This window comes from Pseudochaenichthys georgianus, chromosome 23, assembly GCF_902827115.2.
Source record: "Pseudochaenichthys georgianus chromosome 23, fPseGeo1.2, whole genome shotgun sequence".
Classification (NCBI taxonomy): domain Eukaryota; kingdom Metazoa; phylum Chordata; class Actinopteri; order Perciformes; family Channichthyidae; genus Pseudochaenichthys; species Pseudochaenichthys georgianus.
Window position 1 is genome coordinate 19306165 of NC_047525.1, and position 24007 is coordinate 19330171.

General features: G+C 41.0%; 1 protein-coding gene across 3 annotated transcripts in view; it reads left to right on the top strand.

Annotated features, from left to right (window-relative positions):
- Positions 1-24007, top strand: part of tbc1d22a (TBC1 domain family, member 22a) — a 123097-nt gene that overhangs the window by 3869 nt on the left and 95221 nt on the right. For all 3 annotated transcript variants that reach the window (XM_034112607.2, XM_034074668.2, XM_034112608.2), the window contains exons 4-6: positions 2180-2432; positions 5862-6044; positions 23425-23495. In XM_034112607.2, coding sequence (XP_033968498.1) covers positions 2180-2432; positions 5862-6044; positions 23425-23495 — 507 coding nt within the window. The remainder of the gene's footprint in view (positions 1-2179; positions 2433-5861; positions 6045-23424; positions 23496-24007) is intronic.

Here is a 24007-nt window from a genome sequence, read left to right on the forward strand (position 1 = left end):
CAGTGATCAAGGAACAGACGTGACGGCAGCACAGCGACACCACACACGGAGCAGTCTGCTTTCTCCAGCAACACCAGTCCAGAACCAACGGCAGAATGACCCGCTCTGAATCAGGCCCTGTCGCTGCGGCTCAGAGACACACGGGGAGGAATTTGTGTTTTTGAAAAACACTCGTTATCGTCATGTCAGGTTTTTGGTGGATTTAATCAAGTCTTGGATTGCAGAGTATGAATGTCCTCTTGCTATTTTCAGTTGATGAAGGCAGGAGGAAAGCTTCCGCGATCACCGTCTCCTCCGTTCCTCCAAACCCCGCCCCCTCCTGAAAAATAATGAGTGACAGGCTGATAGTGACCCGATAGAACCTTTATTAATCACTGATTGATTGAGATATGATGAAGCTAACTTAATCTCATACATTCATGGGATTTATGCAACAGTAAGACAGAGAATGTAAGTGTGCACCCACATGCACTATTTTTGTTTTTATAATGCTGCTGTAAATACTCCTGTTGGCTGCTGTGTTCAGACTCAAGTCCTGTGTGTGATGCCACATTCAGGACATTCAGTGTCCTTTCTTTAACAGAAGACCGTAGCTAGAAGCTGCAGCTAGACTGCAGAAGCATTTGTTTTTTGTTTTTGAGGATGGAACAATTTCACACACAGATATAGGGAGGCTAGACCTATACAATTGATTTATTATTATAATAATAATAATATATTAATTTTCTATAGCGCTTTTCTGAACCCAAAGACGCTTTACATTATGGTTTATAATTTCATGTCAACACGAAGAAGAAGAAGAAGAAAAAGATGGCTGAACTGTTCAGTGTCAATCCTGTGGAGATCTCCAAAATAATGTTCAGCTTAAGTCTCAGCAAAACTCACAACATTTCTGGAGCCTTGTAGACCCAGAAAACTATAAGAACATTCACCAAGCAGCACTGAACATGTCTGCTTTATTTGGCTCTACAGACCTTTTGTGAAGCAGCTTTTTCTGACATGAATTAAATCTAAATACAGAACAAGACTGACTGATGAACATTTAAATGACTCTATTAGAGTGAACCTAAGTGGGGTACACTCCAGCATACACCTGTATGGTGGACTCCATGCAGCGCCATTCATCTCACTAACTGTAAAAAAGAGTGAATGCACTTATTTTATACATGTGCCATAAGATGCTTGTACGGTGGTGATTAAGGCGATGTATTTACTATGTGGGCCATAATAAGAAGTGAACATATTTTCTTTTTGTCTTGGACAAGTATGTGAATCTTCAGTGATTACTATGTGGGCCATAATAATATGTGAGACATTTTCATTTTCTTGGACCTTGATGTGACCGTGAAGTTAAGATTTTTGATAAGCTTTGGGTATTGATTTCACACGTGTACAAAAGTAGCTTAATTCAACTGATGAGTGCTATGTGAATACATGGAAGTGATGCGATGCAAGTAGTTCTTGGTCACTTTCATTTTTTCAAAGTAGCTCTCAGATGGAGAAAGGTTGGAGACCCCTGTCATAGAGAGTGGGAGTCAGGTGTAACATAGTGAATGTTTTGACAGAAAAAAAGGGAATTTGTAATTTTTGGGATGTAATTAAACCAAGTTTATTGTATGTTTTAGAAAAGTAAGGCTGTGTTAGCCCCTTTATATATACAGCCTATGGTCAGCCCCTGCCGGTTACAAGCTAACAAACAAAATAAACAAATAAGTGATGCTCAATACATTTACCATTCCGTTACATTCGCTAATTCCCAATTTCTTGGTAAAAAAGAAAACTCAAACATGTCTGATTCTTGCTTTTTGTTACAGAGAAAATATACAAGGCACCGAATTGTATCCCTGCGGAGCTCCGCATTTCTAATTTAGGGAAAATGGGTAGTTTGGAGAAAGGGGTTTATACTGCAATACATTTTAAGATTACGTTTATTTTAAAGTTGTTTTTCTACTTAAGATAGGACAGTTAAACAATGGCTCACACAATATATCTGGATCTGATCTGGATAAGAACGTCACCTTTGACCCGCTGATCATAAATAATTATGACATTTACAGAATCTCAAATTGCTAATTTATTTAACCGATTACAGAGAACTTCACACTTTAGTTATATTTTATACAGAGTTTCCCTCGTTCTGACTCCAGTGATACATTTCTGTTTTCCATCAACTGAACAGGTCATCGAGAATCACAGCAAACAGCAAGAAAGACAGAGGCAGGATGACGAGACAGAGCTAGAACAAAGAGAAGAGGACCCACAGGAGGATGTGGCAGAGGACGAGGAGGAGGACGAAGAAGAGGAGGAGGACAGCCGGGTGGGGGAAGGAGACGTGACCAGCCCAGAGGTCTCGTTTGCCTCCCAGAGCAGCCCTTACACTGATGGCCGCCTTGTAAAGTCCCAAAGCGAAGCTCCAATTGGGTCACCTAAAGGTTAGTGAGCACCATTTCTCAGTGTCCAAAAAGTTTTCTGGCTCACCTGCACACTAAAAGCCACACTGATTTTACTTTTGGAGCACATTCTTAAACCCCTTTAAAACAGAAAAATGGTTTTCAGCATGTTTTCAAGAGTCTACATTTGAGTTTGGTTATTAATCTTTTATGTATCTGTATGATACATTTTAATCTAACTATAAATAGGATGTTTGGCCAATGTGTCCTGTGACATACAGTAAGGGCTGAATGTGGTGGGAATGCCACCATATCATCATGGAATTAATTGAAAATATTTTATATTCTTTATAATGATTTTAGCGATTACTGATTTTGTGTATTTATTTGACTGTGGTCTCGACGCTGCTTTGTGTAGACTCAACACATTCAAACGGTATCAAGTTTCAACAGGAATTTTCTTTATTCAAAAGATAAATGAGCAGAACATATTTGGCAGATGCTATCACTCTGTACAACAGGGTGAGTGATGCAGTATCAGTCACCCTGTTCCTGTATCAGCACTGCTGTGCTTTAAATATATATATGTTAATGATAAATGGGAAGTGATGCAAATGATGGTTATTTTGAATACTGAGGTTCCTTATGTCATTCATGTCAGCCTACATTGTCATTCTCTGCCATAATCAAAATACAAACAAAGAAAAGGAGGGAATACGCACGAGCAGTTTTTCATAATAATCCTTGAGGCGTCTGGTCCTGCCCTTCCCCCTACATTCTTCTACTTTTAAACCACAGCTTCCTAGTTCAAAGACAAGTGATGATATTCTAAGAAAAATACTGAAATTAAGATATTTTCTAAGAGTTTACTGTTTTCACTCTACCCTTATCCTATATGTTATTGTTATTATCCTACGCATGCCTAAGCAACCCAATCCCAACAGTTGGGAGAAGCAATAAGAACTTTTAAGAATCTGTAAGTGGAGATTTCTTAATTACCAACACGGTAAATCAACATAACCAAATAAATATAAGTATTTATGTTTTTAAACATTTAGTTGGGTACATTACATGAATTAAAGGTCGATTGCACACATTATTGTTCATTATTACTTATTACATTGAAATGTCTATGATTAGGCCTTTTGATTTCACAGTTCATTCTATGCCCCTTATCATTTTAATCAACAAATCACAGCTCTCTAAAAGAATGTGTCATACCTAGCAACAGGTTCAACAACACCTTCTCAATAGTGTACACGTTTCTATCTCTTCCTCGCTCCAAATAACTCCTAATCTAGGACTTCTTAGTAAATGTATTACAATTAAGTTAAAAGCTCTCTGATAGTATTTTGACAGCAGACAGAGACACCTTTCTCGTCCTCTCCTCTTCACTTTGGGTCTGTTTTCCCTAAGCACCTTATGTTAACCCTGTACTACACAACAGCTGCTCTCTGGCTTTACTCCTGAAACCTTAGTGTGTGCACAGCAGCACTGTGAAGCAATAACAAATCCACATGTTAAACGATTTAATCTGTGTAAAACTATGAAGAAATGTTTCTTGATAGATTATAACGCTACATGGCAGCAGACGCCTTACACAGTGACCGTCTGACTGTTGTCTTGTCTGGCAGGTCATCTCCCTGGGTGCCTTTCTGTCTATCGCTGTTTTTAGATGCAGATAACACACGGAGCCAATTGCCTTCAGGCATCTCGTCTTATCTCCTCAGAGAAGACGCATACGCTTACATGGGAATATGCAAGACGTCATCTTTCTGCACCTCTATGAGCATATTACACAAACACTAAAGCTTAATGCATGCGCTTGATGTTCTTGGCAGGTAGGGTAATCAACTTGACGTCCACAGTTACAGTACGCTTGCTTTGCTGTGTCTCATTTCTTTGTGGATTTGATTTTCCTTTTTTCTTCTCCTATTATGTGTGAATGATGACGGCAAGGAACACACATGCCCCGGTCTAATTAGATAATGGCAGACAGCATAGCTTTCATTAGTGAGGCCCAGACTCTCCCCATATACTTCTACATTATGCACTCATACATAATGCCTCGCAGGCTAGAGAGCGCGAGACGCACGCACGCACTCACACTCGCTGGTGGTTATTAGGACCGCTGAAACTCCTGGTGTCATGTGACATATCTAAATAAGATACACACTGCATGTTGGCATCTTTCCTTCCTTACTTGTAATAAATGATGCTTTTTACTGTGATTAATAGGTGAAAACTACTGACATTATCTAACTTGTCTTGATTACCCTATTAAAAGTTATTAAATAGACTATAATATAGGCCTTTCGTGAAAAATGCACAAAAGGTTTCAATGCAAAAAAAGCGTCTGCATGCTTTGATAATCGTGTTTAATTGGTGTAAGTGCATATAAAGCAGATTGAGAACATGTTTGTAGATTTGTATTTGCTCTTGTTAAAAGGGTATACAAATCGGAAGCATTCCAGTTTTCTTAATTGCCGAACACCGTCGATGTTCAGGGTTTGATCGAGCCCTGAGAAATGTTGGCAGTGCTGTTCACAGGAGTGTTTATGAACTCTTGCCTAGTGTCTAGCGTGACAGAAGGAGCATCCCCCTCCACATTGAAGTCCCGACCCCACCAGCTTGTTCATAACTTGTTCTGTGTGCTGCCACTGTTTAGCTCGTTCTCATTCTGTCTTATTTTGGCACATCTGGGGGAACATGTGGCGGTGGCAGACTGAATTAATATGGCTGTCTCGCCGATATAAAGGCTTCGCAGTTGAAACACATATTTTGTTGCAAACGTAAGTGCTACCATCCTGGAAGCTCATTGACAAACAAGACACGAACAGCAACTGCTTTCATCACCACCTAGCTAGGAACCATAACTGCATTTGTTACTATGGCATGATGGAATTCATAGTCAACAGATTCAGATTTTAGCTCGAAATATATCCTTCCTCTCAGAATGAATTATAATACCTTTACATACCTCTTAACTTTTGATTAAGTGCCATCATCTGCTCAGAATTCAAGTTTGTTTATGTTGTTTATGTTTATGACCAAACATTCACAAAACTGATATTTCCATCAGCCTCAGTTGTACTCCTGGTCGCTAACGAAGCCTCATCACACACTGAACTCTAATGTTTAACATGGTAAAGAATGAACTAGCTTACCATGAGCATGTTAGCATTGTCGTTGTGAGCATGTCGGCTAGTGATGTATTTCAAATTGGAGTAGCTGAACAGTCATTTTGAAGCTGCCATTTCTAACTTTAAAAGCTACAAGCAGATACAATGCAAACAGAAAATCCCCGGGCTCCAACATTACATTTTGCAGTTGTATTTACAGATATTCTCAAGCTTTAGGCCTCCAACCTGACTCCAAGATCCTTTGCAGCATCATCTGAAAGCCCTCTATTTGTTGAGTGTTGGTGTGTGTAACCCTTCGCCCTCTCTCGCCTCTTTATCCTCCCTCCAGATGCAGCAGGTGAGCATGCATCACTCCACAGACAGCGGTCTCTGCCCCACCGGCCGCCCACCATCCCACTGGTGGCTCGCATCGCTGACCAGAACACATCCGGCACCCCGATCATGACCGAGAGGGAAGCGTCCCGCCTGGATAAGTTCAAACAGTTGCTGGCGGGGCCAAACACAGATCTGGGTACGTGACATTTCCTCGTCTCGCTCTACATTTGATCTTTTTCTTTTTGGTAAGTTCTTTTCCTTGCACCCTTTTGCTCCTCACTCTTAGTTTACTCGCTCTCGGTCTGCCAGCTGTGCCACGCTTTTAATGATGATGTGAGGGGGAAAGTCATCCAGCCATCTGGACACGCAGATGACAAGGGGAAGAAATACCACCAACAACAAAAGCAAATGACAGGCCTTTGTTCTAACCGAACGACAGGCCTTTTATTGTTTATCCAACCCCAGAGACTTTGCTCCCACTGCCATCCCAGTGGCCATGAAACCCTCGCAGACCTCCCCCTTCACAGCCCACTTTGTGTCCTCTGAAACTAACTTTTGGCAACCGCTAGGCTAACTCGGTGCATCAATCTCATAGTTTCAGAAGATTAACGACGTCAAAGTGGCTATCGGAAGAGTGTGCGAAATGAACCTGTCTGAAGCTACATGGTAATGTTAAGATCCAGCCAGAGAGCGATCCATCATTTACAAACACAATGTTGTGTAATGGAAACGCTTAGGCCTGCTGTTCAAAGGCAGTAGCTTCCTGAATCGCCAGAGTCTTTTTTTCTTTACATCATTTTAAAAAGGTAAGGCTGCATAGAATGAAGGTCACAAAGTAATGATTGCTGAAGCAGAACAATAATCAAATGCCAATCCCATAGGTCAACCGCTGTAAAAATAAAATGCATTTAAATAGTGATCACTGAAATATTGGGTTTTTCCCAGTTTTTTTTTAGACATAATAATAATCATATTAAAGGTGGGGTAGGTAATTTCGGAGAAACCAGCTGGAGTGCGCTAGAATTTGAAAATACACAGCCGGAAAAAATCTGCCACTTCCTTACAGAGCCCCTCCTCCAACACACACGAACGCGCACATGACCAATGAGGGCACGAGATAAGTTTGTGCACAGATGGAAGGCTGACAGGCAGGTAGGCCATCCAGTTATTTTAGCCGGGCCGGCTCAGATGATTGGTCGTGCTTTTTACAGCACTACGGCTTTTATCAAAGCACTTAAGATATTCATTGCTATCGGGATGTTGAGAGCATTCCATGGAATATAACAAAAAGTGTATCTTGAGCCGGTTTCTCAAACTTACCTACCCCACCCACCTTTAATCAAATTAATACGATATATATATATACATATTTTTTAATTATATATAATTATGAAAAATACTGTAATAAATAGATTTAAATAATACAAAACTGTAAATATTTTGTTCTATGAGCTAAACACTACATATCAATATCAATAGATCTGATGTGATGCCATACCAGTCAAAGTCCTTGTTAGACTTTATGCTCAATATGGCTGTAAAATACCAGATATGCGATCATAAAAAGAAACTACCTGACATGATATCTGATATTTGCAAAGGGCAAGCACATGCTGCCTAATTTAAACCAAGCATAACTTGTATCTTACTAAATGAGGGGCCAGAATTATGAGGATATAGAATCTGTGCATTTTGTGAAAAGAAAAACGTTGTTAAAGTTGTGGAAGCACTGACTCATGAACTTGAGTTGTGTGGAGAGCGAGATCAATTTAAAAAGCCTATTTAAGTTCAGATATGTTCCGTGTTAAGATAAAAAACACATTAAGGATGCGGTTGCATTTAGAATTTCTGCATCGTGTGTGTGTGTGTGTGTGTGTGTGTGTGTGTTGAGTGTGCCTGACAGAAGGGGAGCATGAAGTGAGTCTGGAGGAGAGAATTATAAAAGTGCAGTGCTTAGCAAGAGGATGGGTTATGCGCCTGTCTAAATACCCTAAATATGCTAAATACAAAAGGAGTGTGTCGGAGTTCTTTCAGCGCAGAAATGACACAGTTTAAATACCGTTGCATCCATTCTCAAATAGTGGCTGTGGTCCTAATTTACCACAGCGGAAAAGGCTACCAGGCATTCATTGGAGACAGGCTATTATTAGAGATGAGCCTTTTGTTTAGATTTTCTGGTTTGAGTGTATTTGAGTTATAATCTTCTCTGCTGTTTGCTGTTAATGCACTTCCTCCTCCGTCTCATTCAGTGATTCAGAAGACATAGTCCTGTGACTGTAGGCTTTATTTTAACAACAGTTCAGTGTAGACAGACTGATACTAGATCTTTCTTACAGATAACAATATTAATATTTAAGTTTAAAATGTTTGATTTATTAGATGATTATTATGTTATTTTTTTACATTTGGTTATTAAAGAATGAACTTGCCATTCCTGTGCTGACCTTTCTTGAAAATGTTCTGCTGACATCATTTGTTTGCTGCTAGAGAGCACAGACCCCCGGTACAAAGCAGTTTCTAGAAGTGAAAAATATTGCGTTTATTCTCCCCGTTATGCAGATCTACTCCAAAATGTAATCGTTTTATTTTTAAAAGGCTTTAATTTGCAAAAAGTGTCACAATTCCCTTTAATTCTCTGTATTTAAACGGGGGCTGTCAATCAATTAAAAATATTTAAATCGCAATTAATCACATGATTTCCATGGTTAACTCGCGATTAATAAAGAATGGCACCATTTCTATCTGTTGTAAATGTTCCAGCAGCAGTAAAGTAATTAGAGTTAGCTCCACCTTTACCAGCTGTGATGAACACATGCATCAATAGTCATAATGCATCATTTCATATATCAATTGTCCATGCATGGTCTGCCTTTAGTGAGGGGGGGGGGAAGCTATCTGCAGCAGCTGTATGCTCGGCAAGCAAGTGGTGTTTAAGTCTCGACGTACTCCGGTGGAAACTGGATTCACACCGTCAGTAAATATAACTGGTGTTGTGGAGAACCATCTGGCGATGCTTTGAAGCCGAACTGTTCTGTCTGCGTTTGAGGCTTGTTTCTGCTCACTATCCACGATGTTACTGCGGCTGTTTCTCAAACTACGGAGCAGGCCGAGGGTCAGAAAGAATGCGCGCATTAATCGCAGTTAAAGAAAGTTGCATTATTAACCTGTTTGACACTCCTTAAAGGACACCTATCATGCTATATTTGAACAATATATTGTAGGGCCATACCTATATAAATATAGTTTTTTTTTTTTTCAAAATACCAAACAGATCCTGCATTTTAGCCATGCCTCATTTAGCTCTATTTGCTCTTTCCAGCGCTGTTTTTGCAGGGGGCTGATTCTGTGTGCTGCAGCTGACCACGCCCCCCTGCAGGAGAGGGGCGCGTGCTTTGAGATCAGCTGCTGGGAGCTGCAGCGGGGAGAAGAGGGGGAGAAAAAGAGATCTCTGTCCACTGTGTTTTATTCTTATAGAAGTAAGAAGAGAAGTAATGGGGCAGAAACCCTCCTTTTTACGCAGCGGTCCAGACATAGACATCATAGCTACGGCGACATATATTCAGTTGCCAGTTACTTTGGCATTAGGGCAGGGATATCTAGATACTTTCCAAGGTTTGACATCATGAACTGTGCTACTTTTAAAGCAAGCAACGATGTTTTCAAATCTGTAATCAAAAAGCTCCTCAAAAACACTATCGAAGCAGTTCCTGCCGTTGCTACGTTAGTTCAAACGGTAACAACGGACTACTTTTCTTAGCGGATGCATGTCAATTTAAATCAATACAACTATTTTTTAAATCAATACAATCATTTTCTAAATCCATAAAAGCATTTCAATTAATATTGGGAGTCATGTTGTTACTTTGTCGAGAATGTGGCCATATAATAAGCGGGATAATGTGCACATTGCACAATGTGCCTTCATGCCGCGTCGGGCTCCATGACCGCGTCGCTGCACATGATCCCTTACATATGATTATATAGAGTCAGTCATTATTCACTTGTTTTAAAGCAGGAGGCGCAAAAGCTTGCCTCAGGGAGAGAAAAGAGCCACAGCGGAGAATAAACAGAAGGCCAACCATGGCAACCATGCAAGGGAAGTCTTCTTCGCTGCTTTTGTGGCAGACTACAGCGCCACTTACAGGCCTGGCATATGTACTACAGCGTCTCCAGCGCTTTCGAGCAGCAATGGCCGGCCGTGGCCCAACCGCTCATTCCCCTGATAGGTGGAGAATTGACCAATAGCCGTAGCGCCACCTTCCTGACGTCAGGACAGTGTTCAAATCTGGATCAGTCTGTATCAGATCCGTTGCAGCCCCTGTTTTAGAGATTTGGGTATGGAGGAAAATAGAGAGGGTTGTGTTTTCTGACACTTGGTGAGTTCCCTGGAACACCGGGGACACATATTCATGTACAAAAGACGTACAAAGGTGCATTTTGCATGATAGGTCCCCTTTCATTAAACAGAGATGTTCCTCAGTGCATGTCGTTAGTTAAACTGCATCAGCAAAGCATATTCGGTCAAAAGACGTGGCGTTGGTTCACAACTCCAATACAAGTGTGTGTGTTGTACCCCTTGTCGCCAGTTTGTAAATGCCACACACACACACACACACACACACACACACACACACACACACACACACACACACACACACACACACACACACACACACACACACACACACACACACACACACACACACACACACACACACACACACACACACACACACACACACACACACACACACACACACACACACACACACACACACACACACACACACACACACACACACACACACACACACACACACACACACACACACACACACTCTGAGCATTGGCTAAGCTCCTAAAATGTAAATGCTGCATTATTAAGTTTAAATGGCCTTAGTCAGCACAGTGCTTCACGTCCAAGCACGATCCCCTTGAAAACTTTTTGTACAAAACAAACAGTTTCACAAGACGTCAGCGTTAGTCAACGGTGGTCGCGAGTGAACCCTGTACATCAGCAGAGTGTCTCGAGGTGTCAGCGCCCATTAGGACCCGCCAGGCATCACAAGCCGGCTGTCTAAATTTAGTTTAGTCTCCGCGCCATGATTAGATAGCCCAGAACGGGGCGAGCCACACAGCTGGCAGCATGAAAGATGAACTTCATTCACGGGACATAATTAAGCGAAGGCTTGGGGAGGGGGGGTGATGAGGGGTGATAGGGGAAGGGAGGGCAGATAAGATAAGATGAAACTTTAATGATTGGAAATTGGGCCATGGCAGCAGCAAAGAAGGGGATAAAGATGAGAATACAAAAAAAATGGCAACCATTAGAGCGAACTGGTAAAAAATATTTCTGCGACAAAAATAAATAACATCAATGCCTGCTCGTAGTTTATGTTTGGATCTTGGTTTAGGAAGTTGCCGTCTTTGATTATGTACAAGACATTTTACACATCAGGAAGATGACAAGAAGGATTAATCCTAGTCCTGAAAGCTGAGGGTGTCTGACACATACCCCCCCCCCCCCCATACTAATTCCCACACGTAGCAATGGACACTGTCAGCAGGGGTTGACCCCCCCTTATTTTAAAGAGAAACTGTGACTGTCCTTGAGCTCAAAGGAAGAGCAGGGCCGCGATGATCCATTGGTTGGTTCCTCTCTTGGACATGTAATTAATTGCAGAGGCAGCCATGTTTTTGGGCCAAGCCCCTCGACATCCCGGGGACTGCCGGTCTCTGGAGAGCGGAGGCGTGTTCCTCTCTGACCGTGTTGGTCACTGTGTGATTGATTTGTGATTTTCTAAAATGACAGACCATTACTTAACATAACAGCTAGCTCCACTATGTCTTTTTTTTGTCACGTCAGATGGTGTAGCAGCGTTGTACTATTTATGCTTTAAGTGTTTTAAAAAGATTCCTGTCGATCTGGATTGGATTGAAGGCAGTCCAGGGTGAAAAAAGGCAACAGTTCGGATGCTTGAATACACTTTTCACAGCAGCAATATCTTATTCATAGTTATAAACCTCTGTATTTATTGTAATATTTGTTTATGTAAATTATATTATTTATTTTTTATTATTAACTTCTTATGTTTGTATAAATATATATTTTTTAATTGATTTCCTTCTTTTTTATTGCACATTCTTAACTCTAACCTCTTAAGTTTTATATAGATATTTTCTTCCCTTTTTTATACATATTTTATTTATTTATAATTTATATGTCCAACTTTACAAAACGGGGTCACAAAACCCAATTTGACCCAATGAGTTCAGATATGATCATGTTAAGTATGCCCACATTATTTCATCTTTTAATATTATATTTAATTAATTTTTTAGTACAGGCAAATGATACACATGAAAGGCACGGCAATGTGACTAAATAACAAAACCAGCTCACAAAAACAAATGACAAGATACGTAGGTAAAGAAAGACAATACAGAGGATCCCTTTAACTCTGCAAACAACTTTTCAATCGACCAAAACAAACACATGACATGCAGAACATATTTATAGTCCCACTCTTTGTTAGAGCTAATGTTTTACCATTGACACACACACACTCTGCACATCCCTGTCAGTCTCCCTTTCTCTCCCTCTCCCCTCCTCTTTCTCTCCATTGAGTCTTGCGAGAGGTTGTTTCAGCGGCCTGTTTAGCATGTAAGGTCGTGTAGAAGGTGACCTGTGCGTGTGGTGAGAGCAGGGTGATTGATGTCAGGTTGATTTCAGCTAATTATTCCTGATGTCCTGAGGCGAGCCTGTCTGCTGAGTGAACCTGAACGCAACGCCCACTGAACGCTCAGACACTGAACAGGGACTCTTTTCAGATACTGAGGGAAAAAAAGAGAACAGACTTTTTAGCCACTCCATTCACGAGTGTCACTTCTGGTTAATGCAACACAGTAACATGTTCACATAAGCTGCCAGATTGGAGGAATATGCTTACATTTTAAGCCAATTACACATTTAAATTCATCATTTGAGACATCAAGTTCCTAGTTCTTTTGCATAGTTCCAGAAAAAAAAAGTGCAGACACTATGGTGGACTAACATATTTTTGAATTCATTAAATATTTGTAATAGGACATATTATAATCATCTTCAGGTTCATATTTGTATTATGTGCCTTGTGTTCAAAAATGCTTTATTGTTCTCATACTGCCTGTGGTGCAGCACCTCTTTTCACCCTCTGTCTGAAACCAGAGCCTAGTCTGCTCTGATGTGATGGGTCAACCGCTTAGAGATGTCCCGCCCCTTAACATATCACGTCAAATTGAGGCGTTTCAGACAGGGGGATAACACACTACAGGAAAGGAAAACTAAAGGGTTAGGCCTCTTTAATACTTTGGAGCTATTCCATTTTTTTCTGACAGCTCTGTTCACAATTCAAGATGAGGTTGTGTAGATTTGTAGTGTGTGACGTTCAAGTGTATTTGTAATGTGTTTTTCCCCTAGACTATTTTTTAATGATGTATACTTTCTATGATGCGCTGTGAGTTACACTGTCAGATTTATGGACTCCCTGCATATCTTTCTTTTCTTTTTAATTGATTTTAAGACCGAGATCTGACATCCGGCAGTTATCGCTGGATGGCAGAAATACTGCTGTTGCTATGGCAATGGTCCTTTCCCCTCTTCCCCTTTCTTGGTAATTTATCCTGACTATCTTTTACTTCCCTTTTCTGTCAGTTGCTCTTATTGTTTGTCTTCTCTTCTTATTTGTACTTTCAGTTTAGCTCGGACATGTACCTCCGCACTTGTTGACAAACTATACTGTCAATTTATGTGAAATCCACAACGCAAATAACATAAGAACACATACATAATTGTCCATAATAACACACACTCGCCTCGCCTTGCTGCCTGTGTGTGTCTCTCCCCTCTGTTGGGGGTGCTGCAGCTCTTTGTAACACCTCACTACAGCATGCTTCTCCCTAACTCCCATCACCCCTCACTGCAGCATCTACAGTTAGGAGGCCTGCCACCTTTCTGCCACAGTTCGCTCTCCGCACACCCCGCATTGCTACAATCCTGTTACACAGCCGCCACCATATGATAGGCTTACCATCAGCGCTGTTTGCAAAGTTAATAGCCGCCATCAAAGTGGGAAGTGGCGATGTAATTCAATTTAACTCGGCCCTAATGCCGCGTTTGAATGCGCTGTCCTTGTGTGACAATTTCAGGGGTGTGTAGAAGTAGAGATAACACAGCATGACTGTCCACGTAGGTACATCTTTTGGAAACAGCACAGGGAGAAGCATTAGCTGCTTTAGACTAAAGTTAGTTGGAAGAAAAGGAATGCACTGTAGGTTATTTTATTAGAAAGTGGCTACTGTGAGAAATGCTAAATCTAGAAGTCACAGCATTTTGTTGTTTCTGCTTTACCACCCTGTGTGTTCCTTTTACCAGTCCCTGGTATATGTATGCATCTGTGCATGTATGTTTATACGTGCGTGTGTGCGCTGCTTGCTACATGTCCCCAGGCAAAACACCTGACTCAATAAGGTTGGTCCAACCTCCAGCTGTCTTCTGTGTCAGTAGCTTGTCTGAATTAGTTTATTCAGATGTTACACGGTGGTCTTCCCTGTGAATTTTTCCTCTTTTCTTTTCTCAGTGAAGCTTCACTGAACACACTTACAGTCTGCACCTGTTCTCTGCTGGGCACCAGGATGCTTTTTATATCCAGGGGAAGACATTTAAAAACCTGCAGCTTATTTTCTATATTTAGTTATGTAAGAAAAAATGCGTTTATGTGCAAGCCAGATTAGACATTAATAATAAATTAATTCTGCTAGGTCTACTTGACCCGTAAAGAGTATAATATATGTACACACATTAGCGATAGAACCCTTTTCTTTTCTTTCATTAAGGCCAAAAAAGAGAAAAAAGTTAGCAAATTACTGTATTATTATATTACAAATGACAACCCAACACCCAGAAAAGTAAGCAATAACTTATTTTGTTTACTTTTGTAACTTAGTGACATCACTTTGTAACACTCACACTTTTATTGGCTAGCGAACCAACACATTTTACGTGATACACTTAGGGGCGGGACAGCTCTAAGCGGTTGACCAATCACAACAGAGCCGGCCGGCTGTCCAATCAGAGAAGACTGGGCTCTGGTTTCAGACGGAGGGTGTCTCTATAGACAAGTAAACATTTTATTTATTTCATCTCACGTATAATGAATAGTTTTCGGAAATACCTGAAATGTAGTTCCGTCCAATAAAAGGATTTATAAATAAATAAAAAAAGTCATAGTACATGTTTCTTAAAAAATTTCACCAGGTCACATATTTCGGAACCTGTTCCATGTGAATCAGTTAACGGCAAGGAAAGCCTCTGGGAATTGACTATACAAGTCGGTGTTATATCACGCACACATTCCCACACACACACACTTATTCTCACACCTGTACGCTCATCTATGCTCGGTGTCCTCTCCCCCAGCCATCTGGGCCATCCATCAGGCCTCCTGAGCAGGTATAATCCAGGGGGGAGTATCTTTTTACAAGAGTCCCATTAGTTTATGAGCCGTCTGCTCCCCGGCGCCATCACTTTGTCCTCTGTATGAGTTAGACCGTTCAGGACTCTCTCACAGCATTCAAGGTTTATAGGTGGGGAGCTTAACTTTTTAATAAACTGCATGATAAAGGTGTCTGTCCTGATTGTATTGTTTTTTTGACCTCAATGGCAAAATAGCATCCGATGACACAGGGACAACACCTTTTTACAAGAGGAGAAGGGATGGCATTTACCTTCTATTCAGCATAGCTTTATTATCCAAGACTTTCATAGGTATCGCAGGGGATTCAACCGTCAAAGGCTTTATTGTTATTTCACAATAGCTACAGCATTGTTTTGGTAATGAATATCTGAATATAAAAAGTCCCAGGCTTCTCAAACAATGCAACAAACACTTGGAAGAAGTACTTAGATTTTGTACACAAGTATAAGTAGCAATAATACATTTGAAAAATACTCTGTTACAAGTAAAGTCTACCATTGAGTATCTTACTATACATTTCATGCAAACAGTGTTTTGGTGAGGTAGATTTCTCATACAGACCCCAGTTTGGGCAGGTGCGTGTGGTATTCCCGTGCGTGCATTTTGCCGAGGAACCTTGTGGTGTTTTGCCCCAGTGGTCGCGCTCCGTCTGAATGATGCCTGAATAGTGCATGGCTCCGGCCCGCCAACCGTCCGCCCTCCTGCTGCCTTCAGCTCCCTGCTCAGCCAGCACTGACTGACAGCACCTCTCGCCGTCTTCCATTCTTCATACTGGCCTTCATACAGAACCGTGCACACTGGCAGGTGGACTGACTGACAGTCAAGTAGACAGGCAGACATGGGAGAAGAAGTGAAGGAACACACTATCACATTCACACTTACGATCACATACACACTCTCATACTTACTTTATTTGATTTTTGTTTCCTTTAACTAGTTGCCTCATATTGAGAGCCCTCATTCGGCCAGTCCTCGAGCCCAATAGATAGTCAAATCAATCGGTAGAAGTAAAATCTAACATTAGTCCATTAACAAACTACATCATGGATGCATGGCTCCTCATCACCATCGCTAAGCTAAAGGCGGCTAATGTTCAGCGTTGTTTAAACCACAGACCTTATTTAAAAGATACTGACCAAAACCTGACTAAATCACCAGGATGGTAATGTCTAAACATGATTAAAACACTTAAAAGGACTTTCAACGCAGGACTAAAATAAAAATAAATAAAATTGTTGACAGCACTACCGTTTAATGTTTTATTATAATTAGGTTATCTTGGCTGGTTAAATAAGTCACAAACATGATATTTATTTATATTTTGCCCTCTGACTGTTTCAATAGTCATTGGGCGTCCATTACCTCCGAGAGTTCCACATCAGAGCAGCTGTTGTGGGGTGTTCAACAGAAGGTACATGGTGTCCTAATCACCCCCAGTGGTCCCCAGTTTAACTCCAGCCAAAACAAAGTGCACCCCTGTAAGTTCATGCATAATGGAATACAATAGACGCACAGAGGAAAAGGCTAGCGGCAGTTGCCCTTGAGTTGCACATTGCTGATGTTACAGGTGTTTTAATGCCAGCGAGGAATAAAGCTCTCCAGACTTTTCCCCACAGCTCCGCGCCTGCCAGCATGATAAACACCCACGATAGATATCACTCTAATTCCCAAGCATATATATATAATAATCTGGTATTTTATTGGTCCCAAAAGGGACATTCTGTGTTTCCTTGCCCCCGCTTGCACTTTTAAATGTACGCTTTGAAATGATTGCCTGTGGGGTGAATTGACTGTAAATTGATGTTTTTACTTTAATGAGTTGGCGCTGCATTCTTCCCGTCGAGAAAGGAACGTCTTTTACAGCATCAATTAGAAGTACTTTTTATATAGAGAGGATTGACAAATGTGTCGGTTAGAAATGGCTCGTTTGCATTGTTAATTTTGCGCGCCCAAACTGACGGATACAGCCAGCCCCTCGCCGCCTCCGGGAGAGTCGGAAAAACTTCCCCAACCCCAACTTTGTGACAAGTACCCGCCGAGCCAAAAAAAACACCACAGATTAATTTCCAAAATGTCATGAAATGTCTTTAATTTATTCCACTGGAGCTGTCTTATTCGGAATGCACGAGAGATGCCCTGGAGAGCCATATATGCTTTCTGAGAGATGAGCTAGCCTCTCACTAATGAAACGACATCTGCAATTTAGCCTGTACGTCAACTATGCTCATGTTGCCCTCTCTGTCTCGGCCCACTGTGGGGGCTGGAGCTTTACTTCTCTAAAATGATGCCTCTGACACTGGAGATGAGTGTAGCTGTAGATAAGGAATTGGGGATAGGGATATAGACACATGAGTGTATTTGCATTAGAATAAAGCACACTAGATTCTATTCTACCAATGGATCATGGTATTATGTCTTTACTAAACAAGGACTAGGCATAAAACAACATTGATCTAAAGAGAGAGAGAGATGCCAGATGTAGCTATTTGTGATATCTAAAGGGGCCCTATTATGTGTCTTAATGGGTTTTCCATTTCATGTAGTTTGTTATATAGGTTTATAAAGAAGTCAATATTCTGTAAAGGCTGAAATCCCTAGGTTTACATCGTCAGAGTGAGTTTTCTCTCCCACAACACCAAGGGAAAAAAGTGAAACTCTGCACGTTTTAAGCTCAACTGCAAGCATATACCAATGCTTAATGGCTGCAAATAAAACAGCAGGTCTATATTAAGTCTGATTTTAGCACAGATCTTGAGTTTCTACCCATTTGCTTAGAGCAAAGCTCCTTAATGGCAGAGGTAAATTATCTTGAATACCATGCAAAAGATAACATACAGTGGGGCAAAAAAAATCCAGAAAATCACATTGTCTGATTTTTAAAGAATTTATTTGCAAATTATGGTGGAAAATAAGTATTTGGTCAATAACAAAAGTTCATCTCAATACTTTGTTATATACCCTTTGTTGGCAATGACAGAGGTCAAACGTTTTATGTAAGTCTTCACAAGTTTTTCGCACACTGTTGCTGGTATTTTGGCCCATTCCTCCATGCAGATCTCCTCTAGAGCAGTGATGTTTTGGGGCTGTCGCTGGGCAACACAGACTTTCAACTCCCTCCAAAGATTTTCTATGGGGTTGAGATCTGGAGACTGGCTAGGCCACTCCAGGACCTTGAAATGCTTCTTACGAAGCCACTCCTTCGTTGCCCGGGCGGTGTGTTTGGGATCATTGTCATGCTGAAAGACCCAGCCACGTTTCATCTGCAATGCCCTTGCTGATGGAAGGAGGTTGTCACTCAAGATCTCACGATACATGGCCCCATTCATTCTTTCCTTTACACGGATCAGTCGTCCTGGTCCCTCTGCAGAAAAACAGCCCCAAAGCATGATGTTTCCACCCCCATGTTTCACAGTAGGTATGGTGTTCTTTGGATGCAACTCAGCATTCTTTCTCCTCCAAACACGTCTAGTTGAGTTTTTACCAAAAAGTTCTATTTTGGTTTCATCTGACCATATGACATTCTCCCAATCCTCTTCTGGATCATCTAAATGCTCTCTAGCAAACTTCAGACGGGAATGGACATGTACTGGCTTAAGCAGGGGGACACGTCTGGCACTGCAGGATTTGAGTCCCTGGCGGCCTAGTGTGTTACTGATGGTAGCCTTTGTTACTTTGGTCCCAGCTCTCTGCAGGTCATGGACTAGGTCCCCCGTGTGGTTCTGGGATTTTTGCTCACCGTTCTTGTGATCATTGTGACCCCACGGGGTGAGATCTTGCGTGGAGCCCCAGATCGAAGGAGATTATCAGTGGTCTTGTATGTCTTCCATTTTCTAATAATTGCTCCCACAGTTGATTTATTCACACCAAGCTGCTTACCTATTGCAGATTCAGTCTTCCCAGCCTGGTGCAGGTCTACAATTCTGTTTCTGGTGTCCTTTGACAGCTCTTTGGTCTTGGCCATAGTGGAGTTTGGAGCGTGACTGTTTGAGGTTGTGGACAGGTGTCTTTTCTACTGATAACGAGTTCAAACGGGTGCCATTAATACAGTTAACAAGTGGAGGACAGAGGAGGCTCTTAAAGAAGAAGTTACAGGTCTCTGAGAGCCAGAAATATTGTTTGTTTGTAGGTGACCAAATACTTATTTTACCGAGGAATCTACCAATTAATTCATTAAAACTCCTACAATATGATTTCCCGGATTCTTTCCCCCCATTCTGTCTCTCATAGTTGAAGTGTACCTAGGATGAAAATTACAGGCCCCTCTCATCTTTTTAAGTGGGAGAACTTGCACAATTGGTGTCTGACTAAATCCCCACTGTATGTGCACATCTTAAAGCAGCATTTTACCCAGGAATAATTCCAATATGTGAATTTGAAGACTATGACCATTGACTTTTCATGTACTGTATCAGTGCAGTGCATCGGTAGTACCGGCAGCATCTGGGCTGCGGTAACTGATTTAGATTCTGCAGTGGTCCATCTCTCTATTGGAGAGAGTTTGGTAGACATGAGCAAAGGCTGCGAGTGATCTTTTTCCGTCGATGATGTATGGGTCTAACGGGAACATCTGCTTGTTCCGTCGGCCACATACTACAAATATGTGACCTTTGCCCTTTCCCGCACACTTCTACCTACATACAAACATCTTCAGGGCACCTTATCTGAAATACAAAGTGTTTGACCAAAGGGGACAAGGCTTGCTGGAGATCACTGCAGAATCACAATGTAAAGTCGATTAGCGAACTCACGTCCTTTCACCCCTCCTCTCTGTAACCCCCTGTGGTGAGATTAATGCCGGGTGGGGGAAATATAACATAGTTTAATTAAGCCCGAGCCCACAAGATTCATGGACTCATTTCTTTGTCTGACAGTGCAAATGAAGGTTCAAAAGGTGCGAGGCAGGAGGAGAGACACCCTTGACTAGCTGTTGGGAGAGTAATGAATGTAATGGTGCACATAGGATAATGATTCCCCCCTTAGAAGTCTTGGACTTTGTAAGTGCCTTCTACAAACTTTACTGCGGCTGCCACTCTCTATGTATGAAAGCTAGATGTCGTCGTGAGCATTAAGACATTCAAATTGATACACACAGGTACGGAGAATAAAATATGTAAAAATAAATCCACTTTGACGCTATAGGGAGCTGTGAAAGTTGCACATTTGATAAATGTATGCATAAATGCTTTGACATGCAGTAGGCAATCAATTGCCACGGCTCAGGAATTAGTCGGTCGTGAGCCTGCAAAAAAAGAAGAATATGCATTTTAATGAACCACGCTGGGACTGGAAACGAGTTGAGCGCAGAGACAGGATTACAGGCGTCCATCTTGTGTGTTCCATGTCAGTAACATAAGGTATTGTTTAATAACGCATTCTCCTGGGTATAACTGAAAACTAGCAAAGAGGGTTCCAATGGATATAGTATTGACCTCTTATAATGTCCTTGTTATAAGAGGTCAATAGTACCCGGTTTTAAATGTGGCCTGGGACTGTGTGCCATGTGTCGCCCCCCCCTTTCAGAGCTATCGCTCAAATAAAGTCACTGGTTGCCCAAAAAGAACAAAATAAAAAAATAAAATCCAATTGATGCAAAGGAACCAGAGATTTCTATGTTATGCCATGCACCCTTCTGCGTCAACCTGTGGCTTATAATACTTACAATGCAACTCTGAACACTGACTCATCGCTTTCAAAATGCACGCCCCAAGATTTCACTTACAAGCTTGAAGTCTCTGATTGACTAAAACTTTACTTAAATGTTTTTTTTTTTTTACTTTTAAAGAGAGAGAAATTACATTCAGGCAACTAAAACCTGACTATAATTCAGGATGGCGTCGATTAAAAAAACTACAAAACTAGTAACATTAAACACAGGGCTAAGATTCAATTCAAAATAAGTAGCTGACAAAATTAACACTACCTTTTGATTGAGCTTTAATATGTTAAATTGGTTGACTTCCCCTCTAAGTGTCTTATAGTGCCAATCTCAGAAAAACCGGCACATTTCATTTAGGGCCCAGTGCAAACGATTAAGCGAGAGGCAAATGCTTTTAATAAACAGCTATTCCTTTGTCTGCACCAATGCTTTTACACACAGCTTTTATGGATTGTGTCATGTCCGAGAGTCTTTTTTTTGTTCTTGCTGCTGCACACACAACCTTGGTATAATCAAAAACCTTGCCATACCGTAGGGCCCTGACTCCCTCTGAACCAACAGCCGTGCCTTGCACTAGATCACTGTATTGAATTTCTATATAATTAAATTCACCGGGGACATTTCAAGTGGAAGATGCACAGGAACTATAGTGAATGAATAGCTTCTCCCTTCAGCTGAACAAGCTCTAATGCGTTTCACTCAATTTAGCCAATGGACTTAGCCCATTGCTGTTTAGCTGATTGTTATTTCCTATCCTGCGATCTGTCTCTGACTCTCCATTGCATTTACCTTGAAGAACAGGCACGGCAGAGTCATTTGGCAGCACTAATCAATATCGTTCTCTCCGTGCGAACGACTTATACATTTCCAGCCTGTGCCTTGAATAAGAGTCGAGGAAGACTTTGGCTTATTCATTAAGTACAGTTGTTTCTTTTTTCTCCAAGATAAGTATATTAAGGCAGTGCCATTTAATTTGCACGGAAATCAATTTCCCCTCCTGCCTTCACTCTTGGAATGCAGGTAAAATAGCGGCGGAGCAATTACAAGCAAAGATTTCTATTGCGTTTTACGATTTGCCTGGGTTTGGCCGCGGCAACTTGTCTTGTCGAATGCTAATCGGGGGTTTGTAGATTTGCAGGGCCCCGGCAGACGAGGATATGTCTGTGAATAATGGATGAGTTAATGTTAGAGAGAACTCATCCTGAAAACTCCTGCTTTTTAAGAAACACTGCTGAAGGAACACACACATAGATATCCTTAACTGCCTAGTCTTGGTAGACAGTTCATTTGGTGATTCAACTCTCCTTCAGAACAGTTATTTAAGTGAAGAATATATGATGGGAAGGAAATATCATGTCTCTTATCCAAAAGAGGTTGAAAATGAAATACATTTAGCCTAAAAAGACACTTACTGTGGATCAGAATATCCATCAGATTGGTAAATATTGTGTAACAGAGCAAACAATAGCTTTATGTATTTATGAAATTATACACTTCACATTAAAGATAGTCTAATTATTATCTAGGATCACCAAAAATGTGATAGAAGACACAGGTTGTCATACTTTGGATAATTGTGTGTTCGAGAGAAAGACAGGACAATTGTCTGTCTGTGTAGCACCGAACATTAGGCCATATTTTCTGGGTCTTCATGGACCCAGCGGGAACTACTCTGCCAATCTAAAAGTTCAATTTAAACCTCCATCAGATTTATCTGACATTACAGCCCACCGGAGAATCTTTTTAATAATCCACTTCAAACCCATTAGATGATTTCAGTGAAGTAAAAGAGATGAAGAGGAGGGGAAGTTTGGACAGTGAAGAGTTGGTTGGTTGGCCATTTGATTTATTGAAAGATGTCCAAGAAAAACGTATCCGTGATCCAATAATGGTTTGATAACTGTTTATGTTGGACTTTGTTTCATTGGAGTTTGAGGCCTTACATCGCTGTAAAGCTGTATTAATTAGCATGAAATAGTGCTTGCTAAAATATAGATTTGATATTGATTTAGTGATAGGAATGAGACTAGATATTGCCTTCGATTTGGATTCCTTAAGTGGCATTAGTGAGCATCTCAAAGGCTCCCTTGACATTTTGGTATATTGCAGAAAACGATCTCTCTGTGGCAAACACACATTTATGATACTTACTTGTCTTGTTCAGCAAGATAATATCCACATATTAACACCACGTTGTGATTTTTGAAGTGTAAATGCAATCATTGGAAGTAAAAAGCCAACCACGTTAAGCTAAAGGCGGCGTGATGACATTAAGTAGTCTCTTACAGCCCCTTGTTGGCAACCACCATTTTTTTTAGACACAAATAAGTTTGTATACCCTAAAATGATTGATAGAATAATTAATCTAAAATGGCCCCTCATGTATTTGTGTTCTTGTTTTACAGAGGAGCTACGGAAACTCAGCTGGTCTGGAATCCCACGACAAGTCCGACCGATAACGTGGAAGCTCCTTTCGGTACGTTTTTCAAACATCATACTAACACACACACAGATGTACATTAAGACACATTGAAACAAACATTTATTGCTGTAAACAATAAATAACAAGACATTTTTTTTTTTAATATACCAAGTGTAAACTCGGACCTAACAATTGCACACACACACAGATAACATTGCACGGATAATACACATGTTGGATAGGATCTTGCCTAGGCACACACACCAAAAGTGGCCGTCATGTCCTCTCTCCCAACACCCTCCCATTTTTGATTTATGAAGTCCTGCTTGTTCTCCAAACTTCAATAGGGAAAATTAATTGCGAGGCACAAATAATTTATTCATGAGACACGCGGTGTGTTTACTCATTAAGCCATTGTTGCGCTGTACAGCTCTTAGTCTGCAGAGAGAAGACTGGCTTTTTGAACACCATGACTCTCCCATTAATTACCACACAATGGCTAATGTGCCGCAGAAAAGATGCCATTAAAGGTGTGTGTGTTTGTGTGTGTGCTTGTGTGTGTGCTT